Source organism: Loxodonta africana, chromosome 27 (genome assembly GCF_030014295.1).
Source record: "Loxodonta africana isolate mLoxAfr1 chromosome 27, mLoxAfr1.hap2, whole genome shotgun sequence".
Taxonomy (NCBI): domain Eukaryota; kingdom Metazoa; phylum Chordata; class Mammalia; order Proboscidea; family Elephantidae; genus Loxodonta; species Loxodonta africana.
The window spans coordinates 26,415,766-26,437,247 of NC_087368.1; the positions used below are offsets into that span (position 1 = coordinate 26,415,766).

The 21,482-nt window shown below is 40.5% G+C and overlaps 1 protein-coding gene across 1 annotated transcript in view; it reads right to left on the bottom strand.

Annotated features, from left to right (window-relative positions):
• Positions 1–21,482, bottom strand: part of NEK10 (NIMA related kinase 10) — a 210,985-nt gene that overhangs the window by 34,916 nt on the left and 154,587 nt on the right. Inside the window, exons 26-28 of the mRNA XM_023554898.2 lie at positions 15,663–15,846; positions 15,479–15,565; positions 13,871–13,925 (exon numbers count right to left, since the gene is read on the bottom strand). Coding sequence (XP_023410666.2) covers positions 13,871–13,925; positions 15,479–15,565; positions 15,663–15,846 — 326 coding nt within the window. The remainder of the gene's footprint in view (positions 1–13,870; positions 13,926–15,478; positions 15,566–15,662; positions 15,847–21,482) is intronic.

A 21,482-nucleotide genomic window follows, 5' to 3' on the forward strand; every position in this document is an offset into this window, starting at 1 on the left:
CCCATTTCTTAATTGTTTTCTGAAATGAAAGAGCAAATATCTGTGCCCTGGCAAATTATAAGAACTGCACTTCAGTCTAAGGCAATCCAACAAAAATATATAGTAGACCTACTATGTATAAGGCACATGCTACAATTTTATTGGTTAAGAGTGACTACAGGGATCCAAATACAAATAAAAATATTTGATAATTCTCTTGCCTCAATTCTTCCATTTTTCAATCATAGAATTTTCATTGCATACATGCAACACATACCTAAGTTATTAAACACAGTAAAACTGGCCGAGTTAAGGACTAGAACTTTATACCAAAATCTCTGCATCCAGCTGTGAGTTTCTTCTTTTTCCTTTCTCCCTTGTGTCTCATAAGCCAGCCCTCTCAGATCCTTTTTTATTTCCTGTCCCCTTCCCAGCCCAAGTTTACAGAGCCTTCAAAAGTAAATGAGACTCACGTTTTGCACGGTTTATATACTTTTGCTAGCCCTGGAGTAAAGGACATGTTTAAAGAAAGAAAAAGGAGGATCCCCCCTTCCCTCAGTGAGTTCAAAGAAGGGCATGATCACAGCAGCGCCTATGCCTGGGTGGCAAAGCCTCAGGCTGAGCTGAGGAGCAAAGCCTCAGGCTGAGCTGAGGAGCAAAGCATCTGTACTGGCAACTCATATTCTTTCACACATGACAGCTCCAGAAAATGCTTTCTGAACAACCTTGTCCCAGAACCTTCTAGAATAGTCCCACATTGTCCAAGAGAGATACAATGCAAGTCACAAACATAATTCTCAATGTTCTGGTAGCCAGATTTTTTTTAAAAAAAAAGAAAAAACAAATTAATCTTAATCGAGTTTATTAACCCAGTATATCCAAAATGTTACCATTTCAATATGTAACCAATACATTCACAAGCTATCGTACACTGAAGTTTTACATTTGGATTAACATCAAATGAAAATTTAAAATTCAGTTCTTCAGTCATGTTAGCCTCATTTCAACAGCCCAACAGCCATATGTGGCCAGTGGCTACCATATTTGACATACATTCCAGATTCTTCTTTGGAAGGCATTGATCACTGCCTTCATACACACAACATTACCACCAAGGTTAACAGTCATGCCCGAGGCTGCTAAACTTGCAATTTCTGATGGACCCTACTATCTAAAAAGGAAAATTAAAATACAACTCATGGAAAACTTTTTATTAATACATTTATGGGCACCCTGGGCAAACTGATGATCACTAGATGACTATTTCAGTTGTCCTGAAAAATCCAAAATTTCAAACGTTTTTATGTATTAAAAAGCATTATGTACAGTATGTACTAATTATGTTGGCGTATATGAAATAGATCACCCAGACAATTCTGAGTTGCTGCCAACCTGGTTACTCCTTTTTATAATTCTAAATTCCTCTTTAATAAACTCCAGGGAGTACTTAAATATAACCACCACATTCACTCGTTCACTCATTCAACAAACATTTATTAAGTGCCTACTATATATTCAGTGGAAATTCTCGTGGTGTAGTGGTTAAGAGCTACGGCTGCTAACCAAAAGATCGGTAGTTCGAACCCACCAGTCACTCCTTGGAAACCCATTTGGGGCAGCTCTACTGTGTCCTACAAGGTCGCTATGAGTTGGAACCAACTCGACTGCAATGCGTTTGGCTTTTTTTTTTGGCTTATATGTTCAATATTAGGCATTGAAGATGAAGGGGTGAAAGGAGACTGTCGCTAGAGACTTGGAACTTTCAAGATCACATAGGTATAGCAGAAATACTGCTATTCTCTCCAGAAATTACATCTCTAATCACACGAAAATATAGTCATCTGAAATTTCAAAATAAAACAGACTCATTGTGACTATAAGAGACAGCTTTTAACTAGACAATTGTTGGTCCACAGAGGGACAAAAGATTTAAATTATGCAGATCCTGGAGGAATTCTGCCTTTAGATAGAATCATACTGAGTGTTTATGTCCAACACAACATTACGGCTGCAGAGGATGGTCTTCCGATAATTGAACAAGCAGGAAAAATACAAAGAAATGTCTTACAAAAGAAACTTTCAGACATATTTTCTGGTAGAAAGAATTAACATGATGAAGCTTGTGTCCTCTGAAAGTTTCAAAAAGGGCACTGACCAACGATACTTCCAGCTGATGGAAACAGAATTTCCAAGAAACAGAAGGGTGGAAGGATTCTAACAGGTTATCGCTTCCAACTCTCTTCGGATCTGCTGTGACCTCATCTAGAATTCATAAGTCAAGAGAGAAAGTGAAGTGCTGAAAACGAGTGTTAGCCTACAACTTCCCGCCAAAAGCACTAACAGGTCAGATGAGAATGGAGGTAACTGGCTTTGTAATGTTTTGAATTTATCTTTCACTGAATTAATTCAAGCACTGGGTGAATTATTCGGATAATTACTTCGTCAGAGGTGTCCTGGTCATGAAGGAGATAAAACTCTAGATTTTTTTCCTCTAGAAGAATTCCTTTAAATATATCTTGGCACCAAGGAGATATGTTCACAGGCACTGGACGTAAATCACATGACTTGATTCAATTGTGAAAAGTTGGCCAATAGCATTTGATGTTGGTACAAAGAAATATTTAGCCTTCTGAAAAAAGAGGCTTGGCTTACCATATTGAGATAATGCCTTCTCATGCTACTGCAACCACACCATCTAAGTTAACCAGCATTTTACAGCCAAAAGCCTTTTTAAGGCAGTGATATTATTTATATACATGCCCTGTGTGAATAAGCGACATTATGTGTGGTTGCGTTTTCATAATTATTAAGGGCTTGTCTTTTATCTGTAATGCTAATGCAGTTGGTATTACTGCAGGAAAGTGGTATGATGTTCCTGTGGCTGTCCACTCACATCCCAATAATGACTAGAAACAAGCAAGGAATAAGCCAGGGAAGTTCAGAACTATCACAGAGAAGTAATAAAGTAGGCACTGATGGTAACAATTTTTTTTTTGTATGACCGCTGTATTGTGACATTGGTAAATAGGCCAGATTGATTCTTCTAAGTCGTGATTGAGCAGTATTTACTCAATTTAAGTAAAATTAGACACCAAACCAAAACCTGCTGCCATCGAGTCGATTCTGACTCATAGTGACCCTATAGGACACAGTAGAACTGCCCCATAGAGTTTCCAAGGAGTACCTGGTGGATTTGAACTTCTGACCTTTTGCTTAGCAGCCACAGCACTTAACCACTATGCCACCAGGGTGTCCAAATTAGACACAGCTAATGGAAAAGGGGTGGGGGAGAATAGCCACAGTTAAGAGTAAGCAAGAACTGCTATAAGGTTCTTTCGGCTCCTATCTCTGATGCTGGATGGTCACAACATCCACAATCAGCTTTATATACACAAACTAGAGTCAGGCACACACTCTCATATATGATTCTGCATATGCCAATTTATCAAAGAAGTTGTGAGCCACCGCCATCTTTGATATCACTAACATCAGCCTTCCAACTACGTCCTGTTGCCTTGGCGACAGGATGCAAGCAGGCAAGGAGAAAACCTGTTGTCTGAGCAACAGGATCTTAAAAAAAAAAGAAATGGGGTCTTAAGCTGTGGCTATCGATAAGGTTGTAGGTTCAAGCCAGTAGGTGAGATTTCAGACCTATTACGGTGAGGGGTATTGAATTAATGCCGAGATTAATTCATCTATTAAGGAACAAGTATTTGTGGACTGGCTCCTCTGTGCAACACACTGTGCCCAGAGGGCTACAAAGACAGACCAAGAATAGTCTGGCATATGCCCGGCATACAGCGACAAACGTCTATCCATTGAATGAATGAACCAATGTTCCTAAGAAGGTTCTTAATACAATGATCAAAGCTCACTAGGACGTAAGTGTATGTGATAGTGAAGGAAGTTAAGCTCCTTAATAGGTAAGTGCATTATCACATTTCCAATGTAAAGGATAATTTATCTGTAAGTTGAAATAAAATGCTATGACTCAGTAGAGTAAAACACTCAATAGACATATACTAAGTGAGCCTTCGGAAGCAACTCAATGGCATTGGGTTGGTTGGGTTATAAAACCCAGTTAGAAACTGGTAAAAGTCAAGCCCAGTCGTAATTCTTTCCTAGAAAATAGTAATGGAGGCAGGAGACTTTAGATCTAGTTTCAAAATGACAAAATTTAGAAATTTCAAAGATAGCCCCAAGTATTACATTTTTAATGGCTTTTTCTTGACACAGACATTAACCCAGCTTTTGCCTAACTCTGTCAATACATACGAAACACAAGACAAACATTAACAACACATTCATGTGAAAATTCAGAGTCTGCCACAGGATATTTATTGCATATGGTAATTTCAAAGCAGGTAAGAGTCTGTGTTTTAAGAGAATGGACCGTGAAAAGTGAATTCCATTGCCCTCTTACTTATTATGGATTTAGAGATGCACACACCCAAACATACTAAGACCTGATTTCCACAAACTCTACCATTCGCTTCAATGCCTCTCACTATACACGTGGAATTCAAAATCTGACACTGAGAACATAAAGTGGAACAACCACCTGGTAAATGGCTTGGCAGTTTCTTATAAAGTTAAGTATAAACCTATCAGATGATCCAGCCACTTCATTCCTAGGTATTTACCCAAGAGGAAACAACAACAACAACAACAAAATGCATAGGTCTAAACAAAGATTTGTACACAAATAAATGTTCATATCAGCCTTATTTGTAATAACCAAATACTGGGAACAACCCAAATGCCCACAGACAGGTGGATGGAGAAACAAACTGTGGTATAGCCATACAATGAAATACTACTCCACAATAAAAAGGAATGAACTATTGATACACAGGAGCCCTGGTGGTGCAGTGGTTAAGAGCTACGGCTGCTATCCAAAAGGTGGGCAGTTCGAATCTATCAGCTTCTCCTTGGAAACTGCATGGGGCTCTTCTACTCTGTCCCGTAGGGTCTCTGTGAGTCGCGGTCGAGTCACCGACAATGGGTTTGGGTTTTTTGGGGGTACTGACGTACAAAACATGGATGGGTGTGAAAATAATTATGCTGATTGAAAGAAGCCAAATAAGAGCATGTTTTTATTATATAATCCCATCAAATGCAAACTAAACTATAACACAGAAAGCAGATCAAAGATTGCCTGGTGGGGGGTGAGGGGCAGCAGCGAGGGGGCATAAAGAGGCACAAGGAAGGTTTGGGGTGGATATGTTCACTATGTTGATTGTGATTTCACAGAGATACGCATATTCAAAATGTATCAAATTACACACTAAATACATGTAGGTCATTTGGGGTCAACTGTACCCCAATAACACTGTTAACATAAAAAAATTTAAACTTCCACATTCTCACTCAAGAAAAATTATTCAAATAGACCACCACATAATCTGTGTGCATTCATTAAAAGGAATATATATATATATTTAAAAAATACACCATTAAGCTAATTTTTGGAGCCCTGGTGGTGCAGTGATTATGCACTTGGCTGCTAACTGAAAGGTCAGTGGTTCAAATCCATCAGCTGCTCCATGGGAGAAATATATGGCAGTCTGCTCCTGTAGAGATTACATCCTAGAAAACCCCATGGGGCAGTTCTACTCTGTCGTATAGGGTCTCTATGAGTCCTAATCGACTCAGTGGCAATGGGTTTTGTTTTGTTTTTTAAAGGGGGAGAACTGCTAGGGTCTCATTGTAGCTGTTTTACTCTTCCATACGTGGCACAGAATAGCCAAAAACAAAACAGAACAGGCTTCAATTTATTTCTATTATATAGCTTTGCTATCTTCTTTCATATCCTAACTTGTCATTTAGCTTCTACATATTTTGCAGAATAGATTCACATTTCACATTAATGAACCAAGAAATCTAGGAAAATCCTAAACAAATCAGGTTGCAAAGAACTTTAGCTTTATTTAATGCCTTATAAAGAATTATAAATACATTTTAGAGTTGTCATCTTTTAATTCAGAGGCCCTGGGGGATTGCCTGGAAGGAAGTCAAAAAGTTATTAATTTTCTCTCTTCTTTGTGGCATCATTCATAGGCTGTCTTGTATCATTTATTTTCTTCTCAATTCTATGCCTTTATCTTCCAGTTACACTGTGAGTTCCCTGAAGGAAGGGAACTCGTCTTAAACCAACCTGCATTCCCTGAGGGAAGGTCACACTGTACCTGCGGTGAGATGGATTGCTTTGGTGTAGCCTTTCTCGCCATGATCTTGCAACTCCCATGCAAGTAATTGGGTGGGGCTACGAAACTAGGGTAACTGTGGCCCTATCAAGGGGATTAGTCAGTATTGCCATCCTGCTGCAACTGAACTGAGCCAGCACAGAGGTGGGAAAGGAGAAGATCCCACCACCACCAAGTAAGAACATTCTAGTGTGGAATGCATCCTTTGGACCTGGAATCCCTGTGCTGAGAAGCTCCTGGAACCAAGAGACTGAGAGAGAGAGAGCTGTAACACTGAAGACGGCAAGAAGCAGTGGCAGAGAAATGGCAACAGGAGAGACCAGCAGCAGGGGCTGGCTTCCCGGCCCACTGAACGAGAAAGCTGAGTGCCTTTGGGCAGGAGGCTTGCTGGCAGATTGGGGTGTCTCCAGGCACTTATTGGCAGAGCTAAAAGAGCTTTGTAACACTTGTCTGAGCAGGGCAGAGGCCGAGGGCCAGGGGGGAGGCATGCCTGCCAGCATGCCTGGGAAGAAGCTATCCTGATGGAAAAACTGTATCCTGAGCATTTCTGAACTTGAATTGTAACTTGTTACTTCCCTAATAAACCCCATAATCATGAGCATTGTCTATGAGTTCTGTGTGCCATTGCAGTGAATAATCAAATCCGGCAGAGAAATAGAGTGCCGTGGAAGGGACAGCTGGTGTCAGAATTGGTAAAGATGGAGGCGAAAGGAGGCATGTCTGACCTCTGCCCCACAGGAATCAGCCTTCAGCTGTTGATCTTGATTCCCGTTCCCCCTGGTGATATTAGAGAAGATCAGACTCCGCCCCCACGCCATTTTTACAGAACCACACACGTGGCACAGCTGCACAAATGTTATTTTAGGTCAGGTCCTATTCACCTTGAACCACCCATGGAAGCATCAATCTCAACCTCTGGACCATTTTCATTTTCCATCTGTTAACTTGGTTGTTAACCCCATTTTTTTTTTTTTCACTAAAATATTCACTCTGCTATATCCCTGTTTCAATAAGCTTCAGATTGAACTTTTCCTTTCTACTGATCACAATGATTGTTACATTCCTGTAAAATGTTAGCTAGTAACTAAATTTTTAAAGGAGTCCCTGGTGGTACAAGTGGTTAATACACTATCCTCAGCTACTAGCCAAAAGGTTGGGGGTTTGAGTCCACACAGAGGCACCAGGGAAGAAAGACTTGGTGATCTACTTAGGAAAAATCAGCCATTGAAAACCCTAAGGAGCACAGTTGTACTCTGACACGCGTGGGGTCTCCATGCGTCACAATCAACTTAATGGTAACTGGCTTTATCTTTTTAAAACTATTTCAAGCTCTCAAATACATAGTACATGTATTTCTTTTGGTTTTGAAGGGTTGAGGATCAACTGAATTCTTGCAAATAAGACAATTTCCCATAAGTCCTCTTAGAAAAAAAATAAGTAGAATTATTTGGCAGTGCAAAGATTCCTAAGTTCATTTCACTGGAAATTTTGCTTTTAATATAAAATTCTCCAAAATTGGGAAATACACCATATTTATATGCCTTAACTTATTTTTGTACTAAAATACTTGTTTTGAATCTTTCCCATACATTTAATCAACTATATCAGTGAGTAAAGCATCCAGTAATGGGGGAGGTAGTGTTTTTTGATGAGATTCTTAAAAATACAGGCAATCATAAACTTCAAAAAATGCAGTACTTATATTCCAAAAAACCAAAAACCAAACCTGCTGCCATCAAGTCAATTCTGACTCATGTTGTTGTTAGGTGCCATCGAGTCGGTTCCGACTCATGGCGACCCTATGCACAACAGAACGAAACGCTGCCTGGTCCTGAGCCATCCTTACAATCCTTGTTATGCTTGAGCTCGTTGTTGAAGCCACTGTGTCAATCCACCTCCTTGAGGGTCTTCCTCTTTTCCGCTCACCCTGTACTCTGCCAAGCATGATGTCCTTCTCCAGGGACTGATCCCCCCTGACAACATGTCCAAAGTATGTAAGATGCAGTCTCACCATCCTTGCCTCTAAGGGGCATTCTAGCCGCACTTCTTCCAGGACAGATTTGCTCGTTCTTTTGGCAGTCCATGGTATATTCAATATTCTTCGCCAACAACACAATTCAAAGGCATCAACTCTTCTTCAGTCTTCCTTATTCATTATTCATTGTTCAGCTTTCACATGCATATGATGCGATTAAAAATACCATGGCTTGGGTCAGGCGCACCTTAGTCTTCAGGGTGACATCTTTGCTCTTCAACACTTTGAAGAGGTCCTTTGCAGCAGATTTACCCAACGCAATGCATCTTTTGATTTCTTGACTGCTGCTTCCATGGCTGTTGATTGTGGAGCCAACTAAAATGAAATCCTTGACAACTTCAATTTTTTCTCCATTTATCATGATGTTGCTCATTGGTCCAGTTGTGAGGATTTTTGTTTTCTTTATGTTGAGGTGTCACCCGTACTGAAGGCTGTGGTCTTTGATCTTCATCAGTAAGTACTTCAAGTCCTCTTCACTTTGAGCAAGGAAGGTTCTGTCATCTGTATATCAAAGGTTGTTAATGAGTCTTCCTCCAATCCTGATGCCCCGTTCTTCTTCATATAGTCCAGCTTCTCGGATTATTCAGCATACAGATTAAATAGGTATGGTGAAAGAATACAACCCTGATGCACACATTTCCTGACTTTAAACCAATCAGTATCCCCTTGTTCTGTCCGAAAAACTGCCTCTTGATCTATGTAAAGGTTCCTCATGAGCACAATTAAGTGTTCTGGAATTCCCATTCTTCACAGTGTTATCCATAGTTTGTTATGATCCACACGGTCGAATGCCTTTGCATAGTCAATAAAACACAGGTGAACATCCTTCTGGTATTCTCTGCTTTCAGCCAGGATCCATCTGACATCAGCAATGATATCCCTGGTTCCATGTTCTCTTCTGAAACCGGCCTGAATTTCTGGCAGTTCCCTGTTAGTATACTGCTGCAGCCATTTTTGAATGATCTTCAGCAAAATTTTGCTTGCATGTGATATTAATGATATTGTTCTATAATTTCCACATTCAGTTGGATCACCTTTCTTGGGAATAGGCATAAATATGGATCTCTTCCAGTCAGTTGGCCAGGAAGCTGTCTTCCATATTTCAGAAGCTGTCTTCCATATTTCTTGGCACAGACGAGTGAGCACCTCCAGCACTGCATCTGTTTGTTGAAACATCTCAATTGATATTCCATCAATTCCTGGAGACTTGTTTTTCACCAGTGCCTTCAGAGCAGCTTGGACTTCTTCCTTCAGTACCATCGGTTCCTGATCATATGCCACCTCTTGAAATGGTTGGATATCGACTAATTCTTTTTGGTATAATGACTCTGTGTATTCCTTCCATCTTCTTTTGATGCTTCCTGCGTCATTTAATATTTTTCCCATGGAATCCCTCACTATTGCAACTCAAGACTTGAATTTTTTCTTCAGTTCTTTCAGCTTGAGAAACGCCGAGCGTGTTCTTCCCTTTGGTTTTCCATTTCCAGCTCTTTGCACATGTCATTATAATACTTTGTCTTCTCTAAAGGCCCTCTGAAATCTTCTGTTCAGTTCTTTTACTTCATCAATTCTTCGTTTTGCTTTAGCTGCTCGATGCTCAAGAGCAAGTTTCAGAGTCTCCTCTGACATCCATCTTGGTCTTTTCTTTCTTTCCCGTCTTTTCAGTGACCTCTTGCTTTCTTCATGGATGATGTCCTTGATGTCATTCCACAACTCGTCTGGTCTTCGGTCACTAGTGTGCAATGCGTCAAATCTATTCTTCAGATGGTCTCTAAATTCAGATGGGATATACTCAAGGTCATATTTTGGCTCTTGTGGACTTGCTCTGATTTTTTTCAGTTTCAGCTTGAACTTGCATATGAGCAATTGATCGTCTGTTCCACAGTCGGCCCCTGGCCTTGTTCTGACTGATGATATTGAGCTTTTCCATCATCTCTTTCCACAGATGTAGTCAATTTGATTTCTCTTGTGTTCCATCTGGCAAGGTCCATGTGTATGGCTGCCATTTATGTTGGCGAAAGAAAGTATTTGCAATGAAGAAGTCATTGGTCTTGCAAAATTCTATCATTCGATCTCTGGCATTGTTTCTATCACCAAGGCCATATTTTCCAACTACTGGTCCTTCTTGCTTCCAACTTTTGCATTCCAATCGCCAGTAATTATCAATGCATCTTGATTGCATGTTTGATCAATTTCCGACTGCAGCAGCTGATAAAAATCTTCTATTTCTTCATCTTTGGCCCTAGTGGTTGGTGTGTAAATTTGAACAATAATCGTTATTAACTGGTCTTCCTTGTAAGCGTATGGATGTTATCCTATCACTGACAGCATTGTACTTCAGGAGAGATCTTGAAACATTCTTTTTGACGATGAATGCAGCACCATTCCTCTTCGATTTGTCGTTCCCAGCATAGTAGACTATATGATTGTCTGATTCAAAATGGCCAGTACCAGTCCATTTCAGCTTACTAATGCCTAGGATATCAATGTTTATGCATTCCATTTCATTTTTGACGATTTCCAGTTTTCCTAGATTCATACTTCGTACATTCCAGGTTCCGATTATTAATGAATGTTTGCAGCTGTTTCTTCTCATTTTGAGTCATGCCACATCAGCAAATGAAGGTCCTGAAAGCTTTACTCCATCCGCATCATTAAGGTCGACTCTACTTTGAGGAAGCAACTCTTCCCCAGTCATCTTCTGAGTGCCTTCCAACCTGGGGGGCTCATCATGCAGCACTATATCTGACAATGTTCCGCTGCTATTCAAAAGGTTTTCACTGGCTAATGGTTTTCAGAAGTAGACTACCGGGTCCTTCTTCCTAGTCTGTCTTAGTCTGGAAGCTCAGCTGAAACCTGTCCTCCACAGGTGACCCTGCTGGTATCTGAATACCGGTGGCATAGCTTCCAGCATCACAGTAACACACAAGCCCCCACAGTATGACAAACTGACAGGCACGTGGGGGATTCTGACTCATAGCGACCCTATAAGGGCATATTAATTATTTCGAGGGGCGAGCACATGGAACATTTGCCTATGGAAAGTTAGGTGGGTGAGGAATGGGAAGCAGTCATGGAAAGTCAGGAGGTGAGGAACAGTGAATCCTTGGGGGATCTTCTAACTCAGATCCCAAGTCCCTGCAGTCAATTATTTTGGTTCTCCTTGAAGTTTTGGACAGTGTCTTTCCCCTCTCCTTTCATTGTTACTTTGACCATGGCTTCTTTGCATCTGGGCCCACTAAAGAAAATCATGAGGTCTTATAGGTTTTCTCCGATGACCTTTCTGGAAGATCATGTACTGTGTTAGGTCTTCCTTGGGCTTTGTTACCAGAAACACTGGGAAAGAGTTAGGAGGTTGAAAGGCTCCACACTATGCCTCTGGATCCTCGCTTGGAGAAGAAAGTTATCAGTTATGTTGTATCGTTGACTAAACAAAAAAAATTACTTGTCACTACAATCAAATCCCTCAAGATTCTGCTGGACAGGTTCTTTGCTCCTAAATTCATTTTACTCATGTTCTTCCTGGCGCCCTCAGACCCAGCTGTAGATAATGGTTCCTCCTAGGTTGCCCAGCATGCATCCTGCTCCCTTCAGCAAGGGCACCCTGAGAGATGGGAACGGGCTGTTGATCAGGGAGCTCAGCTCTCCCAATAGCACTAAACAAGGCTCTGATCCAAGCCAGGCCCAGGTGACTCTCTCAAAACTTTGAATCCTAAGAAAGGCAACACGAGAATGGAAAAAATGATCTCACAGTTTCATCCACTCCAGCACAGTGTTCTTACGAGTCGGCCACAACAGCCTGTTCACCAGACTTCAGGGGCTGCTCTGGCTCCTATCCTAGATTCAGCGGGCTTTTAATTACGTGAGCCACTCAACAGCCTTCTAACAAGTTCCACCTTTTGCTTGAGTCAGCCAGAGTCGGGTTCTTTTGCTTGCATCCAAAAGGCACTGGCTGGCGAAGCACACCTGTAGCCTTAACCTTTTGTCACTCTGTCGGGGTGCAGCCAGTCGCCAAGCCTGAGTCATCAACAGCTCCAAAGCATGCTGATGGCACCTTGGCTGATGTGAGGTCCCAGCCTCGCCTGGTGTTTGAGCCTCAGAGCTGTTTGGCAGTCCTTCTGCCTGCCTCTGCCCAGTTTCCTTCCCAACTCTCTGGCGGTTGTTTGTAGTTTATCACTCTCCTCATACTCTCAGCTGATGACCTCGAACATCACCTAATACTAAGCAGAGACCACCAAGTATAATCTTCTTTAGTATCTCTCTACTCTACTTCTCTACGTTAATTTTATCTTTCATCTCCTTTCCCCAGACTCAGAGAAAGGCTTGTCCCTTCATCTTTCCCAGGCCCACTCCTCTGGTTCCAAGCCGCTCTGGGACTGTACACCATCCATTAACTGTTCCCTTTTTAACCTGTCCTCTCCATTGGCTTCTTCCTCCCAGTCCCAAAAACTCTAATGTTACCCTGATTCTGAGAGGCCCTTTTCCATCAAACATCCCCATGAACTACTGCCTTGGCTTCCTTCCCACTTCCAAGCCCTGTCTTCCTTGGCCCCCATCCTGGTTTCCATCACTTCTCAGACACCACCATCAACCTTCTTTTCCCATCCAACCCCTACCTTGCGCCACTGACGCTGTTCTCACAAAGGTCACTAGGGACTTCCAGAAGGCTAAATCTAATCATTTTAGTCCTCACACAAAGGGACAGCTGTCTCAGAAATTACTAAACCCCTTTGCAGTTGAGTCAATTCCGACTCATAGTGATCCTATAGAAGAGAACTGCCCCATAGAGTTTCCAAGGAGTAGCTGGTGGATTTGAACTGCTGACCTTTTGGTTAGCAGCTGTGGCACTCAACTACTGCACCATCAGGGCTCTCAGAAACAGCTAGTTGTCCCAAAATAACAGATTCTTCTTCCTTTTAAAATAAAAACAACAAAAAAACCAAACCTGTTGCTGTCAAGTCAATTCCGACTCATAGCAACCCTATAGGACAGAGTCTCCAAAGCTGTCATCTTTATAGAAGCAGACTGCCACGTCTTTCTCCCACAGAGCGACTGGTAGGTTCAAACCACCAACCTGTCAGTTAGCAGCCAAGTGCTTTAACTACTGTGCCACCAGGGCTCCTTTTAAAACAGAATTCCCCAAACATATTCCCTACTGGTCATATGACTACATTCTGGTCAATAGTATGTGAGCAGAAATGATGAGAAAGCATGTGAGTCATGTCTTCAAAAAGGAAGGCTGTGCCTTCCATTTCACTTTCCCAACTCCTGCTGGCCAGGATGGGATGTGGTGTGGTGAGTCACACTTGTCATGAGGATCAGAACAATACCCTGGGGACATGGAAAAACAAGACAGAGGAGGTGGGGTCCCAGATGACCTCATGGAGCACAGCTTCCCTACCTTCTTGGTCTCCCTTTGAACTCAGAGAGGCTAAGTGACTTGCCAGAGGTCACCAAGTGAGAAACAGGCAGAGCCTGACTGAAACCCAGGTCCAAGCTTAGTGTTACGTGCAGTGTGCTCCTTGGTAAACTATAACCAGTGCTGGGAGGGTCACTTCTGCCACCACAGGCCCAGAGGAACTTCCGGCTGTCAGTTTTCAATTTAGACACCAATAGCTCAGCTCTGTAAAGGTGGCCAAGCTGTTCATACCTTGTTTGGGATTGCCTTTCTCCTCCTGAAGCACTGAAACTTCTCTTTAAAATGCCTGAAACAACAAAATAAACAGAAATAACCTTACATTTTTCCTCTGCAAATATCTTCCTTCCTTCCTCCCTCCCTCCATTCTTTCCTTCTTTGATTTCCGGAAAAAAAAAAAAAAAAAAGACCAACACTTCACTTCTGTTGTCTGAGAATTTCACATATTGGAAAGTCGGCCTTGGTTTTTGAAAGCATCAGCTGAAAATATGCTACAAATTACTATTTACTTGACAGGTTTGTTTAAGGGTCTTTTTCCAAAGAAAATGCACTAAACAAAGAAACTCCATTCTTAACAATACAATAAAACAAAGTACAATAAAATCGCTACATCATAGTCATCCTAAGCCCGGGCCGAGAGGCAGCTACAAGTCATGCAAATTTAAGGGTCCAGTTTCTCCTTTCCCATTTTCCCACTGGCCACCCCCGTTGCCGCCAGGGATATACAACTCTGAATTCTTCGCAATGTAGTAAGGAATGGCTTCCAGAATTTGCTACATATGTTAATACGCGTCAATATTTTTCCTATAAAATATTTATCCTTTCCTGATCACAAATCAAGACACTTCATGTAGCAGGCAGGGATTTACAGGGAAAATAAGACAGAATGTTGGAAATGGGGATTGTCCCAGGAAATCTGGAGTATCAAGTCACCATTTTGACGGACCAACTACTTTTGGAAAGGGGCAAAGAATGTATCTAAATCCTTAAGGTCCGACTTTGATCCTTAGACGATTTTAAACCTTTTTTTTAATAACATTTTCAGAGTATAGTCATTGAGGGGAAGGAATTATTCACACCTAAATTTATTTCAGAGTATTTCTATCTATCCTTTTTAATATTTCATCAACTTTCTCTTTTGGAAATTATTCTTTTCTCTCCATTTTCTATTTTAACTTTTCTTTCAGTTTCAGATTTGTTGAGTGTATTTGATCCTATCTTTCCTTACAATCTTTAAATTTATATATATATATACACATTTTTTTTTCTTCTTTTTCTTTCTCATACACCAATGTGACAATTTTCTTTACTATTTCAAATTAAGAGTCAGGATTAGCACATGGGCAGAAGTTACATATCACATTATTTTCGTGGTTCTGAAAAATTTAAATATTTCTTTTAGGGTTTTAAATATAATTTACCCCTTTAATATTACGTAAATTAAACTAAACAAAAACTAGTCTATGCCAAGGCTAATTTCTTCTCCAGACTTCTAATCCCTCTAATCAGCTCATCGACAGACTCTCAAACGGTCACTTCTATTATTCCTGTGATTATTCAGGCGGCCTCCAACTTAGTTATCTCGGCTCTCCCGTTTAGAGCCTGCATTTGATGAGAGAAATAATGAAACTACAGATTTGACAGCTAGGGAATGGAAACCACAGTGCTGGTCAGCCTTCAGGTTCTGTCAGGATGAAAATCTGCACCTGCCCTGATTAGCACTGCAAATGAAAAACAAGCTACTGGGTTATACATTTGATGATATTTTCTCGACATGAGTATGATTTCCAAACTGCTATCTGCCGAAATCCCACAAATGGCAAACTGGTAAAGAAAACTTACTGAATGTAGACTCTTTCAAGGGGCTTGAACTGGAGCTACTGGAGTTACCCGAAATGTCCAACTCATCATCAAGCTCTGAATATATATCTGCACATTAATTTTAAAAAAAAAGGAGACGAATGAACCTTGAAACAGAATGGCCTCGAGAGTATATTCAGTGCTGACAGCTTTTCACTGGGAGTACCTTTCTCAATACTTTCCAGGTTGAAGTTATCATCTGACAGGATTTCGTCACAGGCCCTGTCTTCATCCTTACCATAGGGCGCCTGGAAGCCTTCAGGTGGCAGGTCTGCACTTTCTGAAAGCTCACTTCTCAGGCTGGCTGCTCCACTGCTGCTGCTACTCAAGCTTGCCTTCTCAAAGGTTTCCTGGAAATAGAAATTCCATATTTAATAGCTTCTTCCTTTTTCCTTCCTTCTGTAGGACTCACAACTTGCTAGAACATGTATTAAAATGCTTAAAATATCATTTACAAATATTTTATGCAGACCTAGCATCAGCACTTCTACAGATACACCTGCTGTGGAATACATTTAGTCCACAACCACAAAGGAAAAAAAAAAGTAGTCTGCAAGCTACCATTGGACAAAAAAAGGAATGGTGTGTCAAGAGTGCTCAGTACCAAGGCCTGTACAATCCAATGAATGGAACTGTACCACAAGGAAGAGAATATATATCTAAAAGCTTCTCTCTTTTATGTTCTTTTTAAAATATTTGCTTTCCAGCACCACAGTAGATAAGTAAGGCTTACTTTCTTAAAACCTCAAGGGAAATTAGTAGCAGAGGAAGTTCCTGAAGAATGAAGAGCTGCAGTGAAGAGGACCTGCAAACCACTTGGGACTCCACACTGTGCACAGGCTACTCCAGAATCCTCCAAAGCTGACATGAGCACTTTTCTTGTGATGACGCCACAAGGTCATCGACCTCACTGTGTGATTCCACACTCCTAAACTGCAAACTTATGTCTCAAGATTCAACGAGAAAAAAATGAAGGGGAAAAAAAAAACCAGAAAAACACTGGAAGCTTTGATTTTTCTAAGAAAAACTACCTATGACTCAGCAGAAAAATACCGTTTGTTTATTTACTGAGGTAATTAAATTGGATAGTTGGTGGCAAGTGTGGAAAACTTTCTTAGGCTGCGGGGCTAAACAGCGCTGATAAATCTAACAAACCTGACAGACAAAGAAAGCAAGACTGGGAAAAAAACAAAAACCAAACCCGATGCCATCAAGTCAATTCCAACTCATAGTGACCCTACAGGACAGAGTAGAACTGCCCCATAGAGTTTCTAAGAAGTGCCTGGTGGATTTGAACTGCCAACCTTTTGGTTAGCAGCCATACCACTTAACCACTACACCACCAGCATTTCCAAGACTGGGAAAGAGGAATGAACAATAGTTGGAGAGTATAAGAGGAATGTAAAAGGCTGTATTTATCAAAGGGGAAAGAATTCCACTCATGAATTGCCTTAAACAAACGAACAAACAAACCTATTGCCCTGGAGTCCATTCAGACTCATAGCCACCCTGTAGCTCCATGAGTTGCCTTAAACCACAACAAACCAAACCCAGTGCCTGTGTAGTCACAACACTCACTGGAGAGGGAGGTTTGTATTTGTTTGTTTGCTTATTTATTTATTTTTCAAATACTTTTCCCTTAAGGTGACATTCACAGCTTCAAGAGTAAGCTTTCCAGAAACTCCGTGGTGACAGAATTTGCCTGTACAGAATTTAAGATCTTATGGGAGTTTGAAGTCAACCTCTAAAAGCTGTCATGTTTTTACGTCATGTTTTCACTAAACAAGATGAAAAAGAAAAAGAACATCAAAGACATTTTGAACATCAAAGATATTCTGTGTATCTTAAGTTAGTATTAGTGTAAACTAGCCAATCAATTTCTGCTCCTTATCTCTTTTTCCTGAGAGCCTTTTCAGTGTTCCTTTCCTCAATATTTCATCAAGATGATTAGAGATAAATCTTGCTTTGTTGAAGCTAAAATGCAGGTAAAGGAATACTTTAATTTTCTGTGTCTAATTATCCAACCAATGTTCAAAGTCTTCCTTCTTTTATGATACAAAAATGTTAACTCCTGCGTCATAGATCCAGGCTGGTGTGCTAACTTAGAACCTGAAGTGGGAAATGTCTTGGGTATCCTTATTTAATCTACTCAGCAGAGTTGAATGAATGCTTTTCAGAAAAATTTCAATGCCTCATCCTAGCTAGTAAGAGGCTTCCAATGCCAGACTCAACTTGAACCAAAATTGTACTGCAAAACCTACTCAGCCACTCACCCAACTCCATAGCCTACTTCTTCTATCCTCAACATTCTTCTTCTAATTATCAACTGAAGTCATTAGAAATTTACATAAAGATTCAGTTTTGGACCTTTCCCTCTTCATGACCTTTCTTATTCTAACTAAGTAATCTCCCACCCTATTCTAAAGCCCACAACCTGCATTAACAACCCTCAAAGGACTCTATGGAATCAACTCCATGGCAACTGGTTTGGTAAGGATTACATACCTAAGACGGGTCAATGCTATCAATGCTAAAACAAAGATAAGAGGTAATTAGTGAGGTGAGAAAACGTTTTCTTGCGCTGATGCAATTAGGCACTGAAATTCATGCCTCTAAAACTAGCAATACTTCAGCAAAGGCTTTCTCTCTCTTAAGAACAGGCATGGATAAGGCATCAGTGGAAGACATTTTTCTTTGAGCACATCAAGAGCAAGGAAAAGCTGTGACTCCCAATACAGGCAATTCCAGGTTTGAGAAGGTCTGACTTGTAACCAGTACCCAAGAACAAGTTGGGTTGTAAATCAATGGTCACTTGCAACTGCCAAGACTGCATCCATATGTCATGGGATGTTTGCCTCGTTTCTGATAAAGGAGAATTCACAATCTGGGAGAGATGCTCTTTCAGACTCTGTAAGTATGGAAGGTATGGCAAAGTAACAGAATGCAGTTTGTTTTCGTTTAAAATCTTGATTTCTACAACAATCTTCTGCAGCAAAATTGCTTCAAAAAAATCTACAGAGTCTTTGAACTTGCCATAAACCATATGCCACTGCAGAAATACTTTCCCTACTGTGATTTCCAGAGGTTTTCATTTCGAATATCTGGGTACCTAGCTCATTATTCAACTTGCTCCTAGAAGAACTGAGTGCTATTTTAATCTGTTTTAGATCCCTCAGGTGTTTTGTGAATTCTGGGCCTTGCATAACACTTGGCACATATCAGATGCTCAATAAATAGTTGTTATATTGAGATCAAGGGGAGAGTTGTTGTTGTTGGGCGATGTTGAGTCGGTTCAGGCTCACAGCAACCCTCTGTACAACAGAATGCAACACTACCCAACTCTACGCCAGCTTCACAATCTTTGCCACACATCTGTCAGTTTATTGTACTGTGGTGGCTTGCTCATTGCTGTGATGCAGGAAACTATACCACTGGTATTTCAAATACCAGCAGGGTCACCCATGGTAGATAGGCTTCAGCATAGCTCCCACACTAAAACAGACTAGGAAGAAGGACCTGGCGGTCTGCTTCTGAAAAAGTTGGCCAGTGAAAACCTTACGAGTAGGAGCAAAATATTGCCTGATATAGTGCAGGAAAATGAGCCCCTCAGGATGGAAGGCACTCAAAATATGACTGGGGAAGAGCTGATTCCTCAAAGAAGCGTCAACCTTCATGACGTGGATGGAGTCAAATTTTCTGGACCTTCATATGCTGATGTGGCATGACTCAAAATGAGAAGAAAAAGCAGCAAACATCCATTAATAATCGAAACGTGGAACATATGAAGTCTGAATCTAGGAAGATTGGAAGTCGTCAAAATGAAATGGAATATATAAACATCGATATCCTAGGCATTAGTGAGCTGAAATGGACTGGTATTGGTCATTCTGAATTGGACAATCATATGGTCTACTATGCTAGGAATGACACATTGAAGAGGAATGGCGTCGCATTCATTGTCAAAGGGAGGGAAGGACCAGAAAAGCAGGTAAGGTAACTTGTAGGATGAGTGGGTTTTGTGATTTCTTCGTGTTGTTGTTTGTTTTTCTTGCCCCTTTATCCAGGAGCCTATATTGAAAGAGGTGGTTAGTGATACAAGCCCCTGTGCACGTCATAGAGATAGGACTGACAACACATACGAAAATTCCATCAGATGACAAAATGGTGGAAAATCACGCAACACTGGGAATCATGGATGAGGCAAGTTGACACATATCTTGGGGGGGACACAATTCAATCCATAACACCTCTACTAAAGGGGGTTAGGTAAGAGAGGGTAGCCTTGGGGAATGGAATTAGGCTTTGTCATCTTTTTTATTTCCTAATTATTTAGGATTTTTTAAGGAGTAGGACAGGGAGTTGACCAGATTTGTTCAGCATCTGCACCTCCTAGGAACAGATGGACACATTCTGTGTATCAATATGGCAGCGAGGAAAATGCAGTGCAAATCAGACAATAAAATTATCACTAATACGGAAATCACCTCCGTTACAGAAGATGCTGCCTGTCAGAGTGCTAGTATAGGCACAATTATGTTTAGCTCAGTTTTTCTGATTATAATGTAATTTTTTTATGTGTGCAGCAGATCATAATACATTTTTGGTTGAACAGCAATTCTAACAGTAACAGACTGACACTGCCCAAATTAACTGCGACAGTAAAGAAAGAAATAATGGGGCCTATTTTATTTTATTAAAATGAGTGCCATTTTTAAAATTGCCCAGAATGCTAATTTTATAGGGAAAAAGAGAATAAAGAAAGCAAGAGACAAATATAAAGCATAACACCAGCTATATCTTAAAAGATTCTTTACTTTAGAACCGTAAAAAATGTACTATTTCCTTTGTGTTATGAAACATTCATATTCTATTTGTGCTTTACCCAGTTTCTTCCACTTCTTTAGTTAATAACTGTGTCCTCAAATACATAAATTCAGGGCACCAGGTGCTTGTCAGAAATTCATCTGGCCTAGGTGATCTTTTATCAGTGGCAACCACATTTTGCACTTTCCATGGATGATGGCACAGAGAAAATTCAAAATAGGAGGCAGATAATTCAGTGCCTATTATTGCACATAAACTTGGCCCCTATATTTCAAAAAACAGCCAGTGTGGTCGGCAGGCTGAAGGGGCCATGCAGATCCAGGCCACAGCTGAGCAAACTGCCCTCTAGAGCTGGTGATATGAGAGGCTCTTCTCCAAGATCTCCTTCTGGGAGACTTGGCCTTGCCGCCTGGGTAGGTGGGTGATGAAACAAGCCTGGAGACTGGTCACTCACTGTAACAGATTGAAATCTTTTAGCCCCAACGTTGTTTGGATGGTAAATCCTGCTAATTTTGTTTGTGAAATCCTTAAGCATCTCCTTTCTCCACATGCTCCACATATCAAGTAGGAGAGCAATAATGTTAAAATTAAACTAGAAAAGCTGGTTTTTTAGGGCCCTGAAAATAGTTACATCTTCAAGGTTTGTATAATAAAGGAAAACATTTTTTCTCAAGTTTGGATCTTAATTGTTAAGTTTTATTTTGAACTTCTTAACAAAAATATTCATAGAAAGCTAAAAATTAATGTTCAATATAAATGATCTTAATTTTGCTCCCATAACATAATTATGATCCCACTCTTATCATGATATTATCTTAATTAGAACTTCTTGAAAGCACTATGGCATATCAGTGAGGTGCCACTAAATGAAATAAATTAGGGCATGGATTGATCATTACAATTCAATCTAAAAATGCAGTATAGAATTTACCACGCTTGATCATGTTTGACATATCCTCTGCCATCTACTACTAACCTAATATCAGCAATGGGTTCTGTATTATTTCTAATTGAAAGGTAGATTTTCTCGAATTAATAATACTAATAAAGAGGAGGAGAAGAACAGTGTTATAATCTCAAAGTATCACTTATTAAAAATATAGAAGATATGGTATACGACATTTACTGACCGCCATTTTGTTCCAAGGCTATAGGCTAACCT